Source organism: Rhinopithecus bieti, unplaced genomic scaffold (assembly GCF_001698545.2).
Source record: "Rhinopithecus bieti isolate Rb0 unplaced genomic scaffold, ASM169854v2 scaffold_76666, whole genome shotgun sequence".
Lineage (NCBI taxonomy): Eukaryota > Metazoa > Chordata > Mammalia > Primates > Cercopithecidae > Rhinopithecus > Rhinopithecus bieti.
This window is the reverse complement of record NW_016829831.1, coordinates 830,612-839,939: the sequence shown is the minus strand read 5'-3', so window position 1 is coordinate 839,939 and position 9,328 is coordinate 830,612. Positions and strand designations below refer to the sequence as shown.

At 43.1% G+C, this 9,328-nt stretch overlaps 1 protein-coding gene across 3 annotated transcripts in view; it reads right to left on the bottom strand.

The window, feature by feature from the left end:
* Positions 1–1,800: 1,800 nt before the first annotated feature.
* SLC67A2 (solute carrier family 67 member 2) overlaps positions 1,801–9,328 on the bottom strand; it is a 42,697-nt gene continuing 35,169 nt past the window's right edge. For all 3 annotated transcript variants that reach the window (XM_017864935.1, XM_017864933.1, XM_017864934.1), the window contains exon 6: positions 1,801–6,084. In XM_017864935.1, coding sequence (XP_017720424.1) covers positions 5,297–6,084 — 788 coding nt within the window. In that variant the 3' untranslated portion in view covers positions 1,801–5,296. The remainder of the gene's footprint in view (positions 6,085–9,328) is intronic.

Genomic DNA, 9,328 nt, shown 5'->3' with positions numbered 1-9,328 from the left:
TCAGTGTTATTCATTCCAGAGAGATACACAGTGAAGGTACTTTGAAGGTGACCCAAGGAAAACGCTCACCCTTCTCAGTGACGTCACAGACTGGGCCTGACAGATGTTAGGCTTTGTGATGGCCAGGCCTGTGCTTCAGCCCCACAGAACAGACAACTTAAGGCAAATGCCTACCTAGTCACGTACATACAGACCCACAAGGGTCCAGTCCCAGAGTCAGTGGCGGAACACCTTTATTAGGTTTGCCTTGGATATTTTATGTGGTTTCAATTTCATTAAGCAAACTTGGGACAGGTGTAGGTAGGTAAGCTCTCACACCAAAAACCAGTTTTCAGTCTGGACAAGAGGCTGCGTCTCAACTACTCAAAATGGCATGGGGATTCTTTGGTAAGCCTGAAGGAAGACTGTCTTCTATCCACGTTATAAGTTGCAATCATTAATAGGTATTTTAACCACTTTCTTCCTCTACAGTGGATGCTTTGAAAAAAGAACTGTATCAAGATGTAGAACTGATCAAAATACAATGCTTTGTTCAAATAAGATCCTTGCAGTTCATTCTTATGCTGTGTGAATTATCAGCAATAATTAACACTCCTTCCTTAATGTTTATGATTAATTATCTTCTCCCTGGAAGGAAAAATACAAGCTGTGTGAAGTCACTTTTAAAAATAAGAATCAGTGGCCAGGAACAGTTGCTCACGCCTGTAACCCTAGCACTCTGGGAGGCAGGCAGAGGTGGGTAGATCGCCTAAGGTCAGGAGTTTGAGACCAGCCTGGCCAACATAGCGAAACCATCTCCACTAAAAATACAAAAATTACCCGGGCGTGGTGGCAGGTGCCTGCAGTCCCAGCAACTCGGGAGGCTGAGGCAGGAGAATTGCTTGAACCCAGAAGCAGAGGTTGCAGTGAGTCAAGATCGTGCCATTGCACTCCCGCCTAAGTGACAGAGTGAGACTCCATCTCACAAATAAACAAATAAGAATCAGTAATGTTCCTTATACTGAATCAGGAAAACAGAAGTTTTGCTTTTATTGTTTTAGTAGACAGCTATCTATAAAATGGTGTTTAGATACCTGTTTGGGAAAAACAAGAGACCTAAGTATTTGTGCATCTGCTTCACTAGAAATAAATCCTATTGCGAGATGTTACCTTAAAACTACAGTTGACCCTTCAACAACACAGATTTGAACTATACAGGTCCACTTAAATGGGGATTTTCTTCCACCTCTGCCATCCCTAACACAGCAAGATCAATCCCTTCTTCTCCTCCTCCCCTTCAGCCTACTCAAAATGAAGGTGACAAGGATGAAGACCCTTATGATTCCATTTCCACTTAATAATATTCTTTCTCTTTTTCTTAACACTTTTTCTCTAGCTTACTTTATTGTAAAAAATATAGTATATAATACATGTAACATAAGAATACATGTCAATTGACTATTAATGTTGTTGGTAGGGCTTCATGTCAAAGTAAGCTATTAGCAGTAAATTTTTAGAGAGTCAAAAGTTACACTCAAATTTTCTACTGTTTTGGGGGCTTGGCACTCCTAACCCCTGCGTCGTTCAAGGATCAACTGTCCTCTATTTACTGGCCCTCAGTATAAATGTCAGATTACGTATATATTTGGTATCTGCATAATGGTTTTAAAAGCCAAAGCCTTGTTTTTACTATTATGATGTGTTCTAGCATACTGGAGATTACATTTTTCAAAGCACTTCTGGATCCTGAATTGAAATATGTGGCAAGATACATCAGTAACTTCTAAAATACAACTTATAAGAATAAATGATAGTACCTCATTACAATTAGAAAGGAGTTTTTTTTTTTTTTTTTAAGAAAATTATCATGTGACTGGCAAATTCAAGAACAAATAATTAGGGCTGAAAGAAAAAGTTATTTTAATTCACCAACCCGTTCCAAGAAAAGCTGTGTTACACATCATCCTGGCTAAATCTGTGGTAACTCTGTTTTAGAGACTTCATGAAGGCTGTTATGAAGTTAGACTTTGGAGGCAAAGAGGCATGGAGATTCAGTCTCATGGCTTTTATTCCAAAAAAATAGTTTTCTGAATATAGTTGCCCAAATGCCTACAATTTTCTGAGACTTGGCTGATTCTCACTCCTGATAGATTTCTAAATATCTTATAGAAGTGTCTTCAGGAAAAGATGCCAAGCAACCCTTTGAAATTCCTCAAAGCTGCACACTCATCACCTGGGAATCACTCAAAGCCTCTCCTGCAATTTCCCTGAAGGCCACAACCTCTGCCTGCTGTCCCTGTCCTCACAACCAGCTCTCCCTCCGGGCCCCCCAAAGTTACTGCCCCAAAGTCCGGACTGCCCCTTGGGCCCCCAGTGAATCCACCTTACTGTGGCTGGAGAGCTCTTTCTCAAACAGGAGTGTCTTCATAGCACTCTACCGCAGGAATTCTTCCGTCGTTCCCCTTCATCCATCAATACAATCTCAACCCCTGAGCATGGCAGCCGAATTCATTCTTAACTCAGCGATTTCCAACTCCAGATGTTCACAGAAACACCTGGGGTGCTTCAGAGTCTGGTTCCCGTGGTCTAAGGCATGCAGCCAGGATACAGAACTAGTGATTCCAGCTCCTTCTGTTGGCCCCAGGTGCAACTCTTGTAGAATTCACTCCCCAAGGGGCCATCCAGCCTGAGTTTGGAGCCTTGAAAGTGACTCCTGTGACCAGGCACACCCTGTACCTTTTCAAAATTTTATTCATCCCTCTAGACATGAGGGCAGAGGCATACCTTCTGCTCTATGGAACCCAAATCCCGGAGACCTGTTCCCAAGCAGTTATGGCTCGCAGAATGTTGGAAAGGGTGCCATTTCCTTCACAGACATTTCAGGAAAGTTCAATACTTCTAAAACAAGATCCCATAGAATAGTAAGTCGAACCCTATGAAGATATTTTTGACTTACAAAAATAGCGACTTCATGTGGCTCAACCTGACGCTTTGGAAAGGGCTACAGAAGTGATTGAAGAGAATCTAAAAAACGAAACACCACAAATGTTAATTGAGCAGATTTAATTTCCCTGAGATTATATTCCATAAGTGATACAAATGCTACCCATTAGACCAGGGGTTTTCAAAGTTGACTGCGTAAAAAAATCAGCTGGATATCTTATTAAAACGGTCCCCAACACGCCTGAGCCGGAGCGTCAGTGTTCACAGGTCTCACAAGCTCCCAGGTGACGCTGATGCTCCTGGTCTCTGGGTCACACTTTAAAGTAAAAGGAGTCATGAGAAAAGGTGTACCTAAAAAACAGCACCTAACAAAATACTAAAGTCACTAGTGGAGAATAACAAACATGTCTCTCTATTCTGTATTCTAAGATCAGTCTTTGGTTTTCAATATTTCCATGTGTCTGATTATAAAGACTCATTACGTTTATGGGCTTTTAAACTTCAAAATAAAGTGCTACGATTTTAAAATAAAACACGGCTATAGGGGCTTTTAAGAAACTTGCCTATTTCTAAGAGTGAAGGACAATCTTTGAGATCCAAACTCTTCTGAAATTCTATTTCATTGCATAAACCCTTGATCATGCATTGCCTTTTGAGTCTAATCTCCATGACATTTAGTTTGCTCCTTAAGGCAAGGCCATTTTATATATTAATAATCGTTTGGTCACCTCAAAAGCACCTAACATTTACATAAAAGTTCACAATTGTAAAACCTAATCAGAAGTCCATTTTTCCTTGAAGTAAGATAGGTAAAAGGACAATCTTCAAACTAAAACATACTTCCAATTATTTATCATAAATACTTGATTTTACTCCATGACTTCTAAAATACAGAAATGTTTACTGCTTTACAAAAACAATGAATATTAAAGATATGACAAATTACTGTAGTGTACTAAAATATTTACAATTATGCATGTGTCAAGTTGAAAACAGGCATAACATCCTAGTGGACTAATTGAGAAAAGTAATGTGAACTTCAACTGTCTGAGAGGAAGCCCTTAAGTAACTCTGATGAATACTTGATGTAATCCCAGTGGTCGTCCTGCCTGGCACATGTCTCCCTGCAAGGCTATGTTCACCTTCTGTCTGGCCCTCTGCCTCTCGTGGCCCCCTGGGCGCTGTATATGAAACTCCAGTTTAGACAAGAAATGGCACATCCAAATCTTTCCCTGTTGATCAACAGAGTGCTTGTGTTTGCAAGCATCAAACTAAAAATAAAATAAAGGAAATGATTCTTAACACAAGACACAGCAGCATCAAGTTCTTCTGGTCTGGCATGCCACCTGACCCTTATTCTGCATAAATTGTTCATTTTGAAAGCATTCCTGTGCTTTGGCATCACCATTGGGTTCTGTCAGCTCCAGAAGGATGCAACCTGACTGGAATGCAGGCTTCCAGGAGCAGGCTGGCAGGCCCAGCATCCAGGTGGTTTAGTCCAACTTCAGAGCAAGCTGGCAGAGGCAGGGAGCACAGGGAACAGGCCCCAAGGGCCCGCTGCTCCATCATGCAGTACAACTGCTGAGAACTGGGAGAGGGGTAACACATTGTGATTATAAACACAATTTTAAGAGTTCCAATTTAGTTAGCTGTGTAAAAATAACCAAGCCTATGTACTTTAATCAAAATCAGTACAGTCTCAGTGTGGTCCTTTTTACCGCCATGAGAAATCGACAGCGGTGCTTATGAAACACCATGGATTTCTTGGCCCCACCCAGGCCCACTGAATCATCTCTAGGGGGGAGGTCAGTATCTGATTTTTAAGCAGCTTTGAAAAGTGAAAGTCTGGTTCTAATAAACCAGCTTCTTCAATCTGCAGGATTTTGATAGAAAACTCCCTCCTAGTGTATGGAATTTAACTGAAAACTCCAGTTCCAGTTGATCAGAATTTGACTGACATGTCACCCTGTTTTTTAGTAGGAAAATGCTTGTGGTTTCTTCCCTTCCTCCATGTATCATGTTCTCTTATTCCACCACCACTTCCCTACCCTGTAGCTGGTAGTTTTTTTACCCTTGAAAAGTGTAACCTCATTAGCCCAGGTGGGAAGAGGAGACTTTCAGGTAAACGTTGAATATATGCTCGCCTTGGAAAAGCTTCACTCCAGTCTTAACCTTCCCATGAGTTGCTGTGACTTCTGATCATCCTGCAGGCCTAGCTGCATGGCCAAGGGCTGACCTGGAAGCCCAACAGCTCACACCCACCCAGAAATATTTCCCTTCCACCCCAACCCTTCGCAAAGTGACCTTCTTATCATGGCCGCTGGCCCTCATTCAACCACCTCAAATTTTGTTGCTTTATGTTGTCCAAATCCATCTACTCACTTTTTAATTTACCATTCCTATCACTACTAGAGTGTGGTTTGTTTAGAGACATTATGAAAATGGCCACTAAGGCTAACGCAGCGCCCAGACTTGGGGGGCCGCAAGGGCTGACCTCCTGGGCGACCCCCGAGAGGAGAGGGGCAATGATGCGGCCCACCGCAGTCACAGACTGCCCCACGCCGATGAGGGTGCCGCTGGCCTGGGCCCCACCCACAGTCAGCTGGAGGTCCGTGATGCACGTCCTGCCGATGGCAGTGGAGAAGGACAGGAGAGTGGAGGAGAGGACAACTGCACCCATGGTGGGGGCCAAGGAGTAGAGCAGCAGCAGTGTGCAGGTGAGCATGCTGGAATGCAGCAGCAGTGCCTGCGAGTTGTGCTTGTACAGCCGCAGGATCGGCCCCAGGGCAAGGCCGGCCACGGCCCCCAGTATGCTGCTGTAACTGATGAGGTAGCCTGTCACTTTGGGCCGCACCCCAAACCGTTCCTCCAGGGCCAGGACAAAGTTACTGTAGTACAGCATGACTGCCACGGCCATCAGCAAGCGCACCAGAAATATGTCCCACATTTCGGAAAACAGTAGGTTCTTCATGTTCCGCAAGGCCAACCCCACTTCGACCCAGGGCCGGGCAGCCTTCTTGCTGGCCCTGGCTCCGCGGCTGGTGGCTGCCTCCTGCATTGCATCATGGCTCCTTCCCAACAGCACGTGGGTCTTTCGCAATGGCAAGCCCTTCTCTGTACTGCCCGGTTTTGCTTCCCTCCATGGAAAGAACCAAACGAGACCTGTTAAAATGGCACGAGACCCATTAAAGCACTGAATGCACTGAATCCATACACTACCTCCTTGGGGAAGGGACAATTATTTGTGTTAGATTACTAATCTATATTTTGGTACTAAATTTACTAGTCTGTATTTTTGTATTTAGTCTTTCACCAATCCTATGGCTTTATTCTGACATCAGGATTCTGGCAAAAGACTCTTCGCCTTTAAAAAAGAACACCACGATACCTACAAAATACTCACTGCTTTCTCCCAGCTCAAAAGCCTATGATAGTTTTCTACATTTCACCATTTCATATCTAAATTGTTATAAATTTAAATTCTTCCCTTATTAACTTTCTAGTTATCTGCCTATTCATTATTTGTCTGTCCGCCTAACATCCATCCATCTATCCAACCATCTAGACATCCAATATTCTTGAAGTGCTTCTTAAGTGCTAAACACAGAAATATATGAACACAGACAAGGCCTCTGAAAACACTGTACTCAAGACACTAAAACTTAAAAAGGGGTTCAGATAAGAAAAGAGGCAACAAGATTGTGATATAAGGGCCATGCTGGGGCAAGTGCAGGCTGCTACTACATATGTGACGGCCTGCCTTGGCTTGACCGACGGACAGGGACAGCTTGGCCAACTCTCCCTGGGAAGCACCTGCTTAGATCTGCCCCAAGTCAGGGTTACCTAGTGCTTGTGCAGGTCACACCTGCAAAACCTCAGGGGGCACCATTCTCACAGAACACAACATATACAACCTTACGCAGCGGCTCTAACCGCCACTCAGATGATCCCACCTCTGGCCTCATAGGACTAGCACATTCTTGCCTGTTGATCTCTTGCCAATCCACGCCCAAAAGTGTTCTTAAAACTGAATTCAAACTTGCCATTCGAGGACATCCTTCCAAACTCTACCCTACTGTTTCTTCAGTTCTTTAGCACTTAAAAGTTCAACTCAGACCAGTGGCTATTCAGAGCTGCTTCATGTTGTTTCCAGCAACTTCATTTGTGTGTCATTTCTCCAAATATCGTGAAAGTGCTTCAGTCACAGACAAATTTACGATGGAAATCCAAACACATGAGAACGTGGATGTGGACTTCTAATAATTCAATCTTAAAAGGGCCCTTGAACATTACACAGAATATTGATAAAAATGTGAAAGAACTATTGCTGATGGACTAAAAAAGTAGAATTAAAATAATAAAAATGATGATGATGATGGCAACTAACTTCTGTTGAGTGCTTACTACAAGCAATCCACCCAGCTACCCATCCATCTGTCCAATCTTCCAATATTCATGGAGTTCTTATGTGTGAAACGCTAAGAAAATATTAACAAGACAAGGTCTATGAAATCCTACCTCAGGCACTGGGGTAAGCTGCTTGTATTCAGAACCTCTTCCAGTTCTCATAACAAGGCTATGTGTTTTGTTACCCCATTTTATAGATGAAAAAGTGGGAGACAATTTGCCCAAGGGTCACACTAAAAGCTGGCAAAGCAGGGATTTGAACCTGAGTCTGTCGGATTCCAGAGTTTTGAGTTCTTAACCGTAAGAACAGAAATCATGATGAAAAGGCTTTCTCAGGCAAACTGGCGGATCAGAGGATATAAGAAGCTAACGGGTGCAGCACACCAACATGGCACACGTATACATACGTAACAAACCTGCACGTTGTGCACATGTACCCTAGAACTTATATAATAAAAAAAAAAAAAAAAAAAGAAGCGAACGGAGTAAAAGCGTTGAGGAAAACAGCTATAGTCACTGGGGGGTAAAGGATGGCAAGACTGGGATGAGAAAGCAGCACAATACTATGTTCACTGCACTGAACGGCCAAAGCCCTAAGTGGGACACTGTGTGCTGTCTAGCCAGGTCCTCCTCCCTCTCCTCCTCTGCTATTCTACTGGCCCCAGCCTGCCTATCCTCAAGTTTCTTATTTGGGAAAAACAAGTTCCTCTTCCTTGAAGCCACTGTAGTTGGGAACACTTGCAGTGGAACCTTTTCCTAACTGCTTAGAGCCATTCACAGGCTTAAGATAGGGCAACGTATTAAATGGCACTATTATTGAAGGATCCAAAATAGAAATCCGTAACCAATTTCTTTGTTATATGCAGACTTTCAATTTTGAGTGATACCACATTCATGTACCTTCCTTTATATGTGAAGATACCTGGTCACATCAATGAAGCACGTGTTTGAGACGGTTTTATCTAGGTTTATGTGAATCCATCAGGCCTCCCCTCCTGATTCAAGTTATAGGTTAAGTAAATTCCTGGCAAAAAATTATAATGTATTTCTGTGAGGATTGAGAATAAGCTCATGAACTTTGCTTCCTGAGTCTGACATCCTAATCCAACATGGAAGTCATCATGCAAAACAGAACCGTGAATATGAAGATTGAAAAGCCGCAGTAAAGGACGATATCATTAAATGTAAGGAAAACTGCCTAGCATGAATTCTCGTTTCTGAAGTCATTTATCCAAGGGCCAGCCATGCACCACTCTCTAAGTGAAGAAGATGAAAGACATTTTAAGCAACTAGCCCTGCATCCAATATGCATCCATGTATGTACGTATTTATTTGAGACAGGATCTCACTCTGTCACCCAGGCTGGAATGCTGTGGTGTGATCACGGCTCACTGTAGTTTTGACCTCCTGGACTCAAACAATCCTCCTGCCTCAGTCTCTCAAGGATCTGGGACTACAGGTATGTGCCACTATGCCTAGCTAATTAAAAAAAAATTTTTTTGTAGACTCTCACTATCTTTCCCAGGCTGGTCTTGAACTCCTGGGCTCAAGCAATCCTCCCACTTCAGCCTCCCAGAGTGCTAGGATTACAGGGATGAGCCACTGAACCCGGTCCAATGTGTATTCTGCACAGGGGTGATAGCAGTGAGTAAATATGACAAAATCTCTTCCTTTATGGAGTCTGCCTACTGATTTGGGGGGACAAACAGAATGTAAGCAGTAAAACAAATTAATAACATAATTTCAGGAATGCAATGAAGAAAATTAAGCTATTTTAGGCAGAATGGTCAGAGAAGGCCTAAAGGAGCAGATATTTCAGTCTTGAATGATGAAAAGAGAGTCAATAACAGATGTGGGATGCATGTAGAGGACAGGCCTGGTACAATGCCCTCCTATGGGAATGAGCTTGGCATGCATATGGTTGGTCAGAAAGCCAGCATGGCCAGAATGTATGGAGGGAGGCAGAGAGAAGGGCAGGGTCTGACCATCACCTACCACT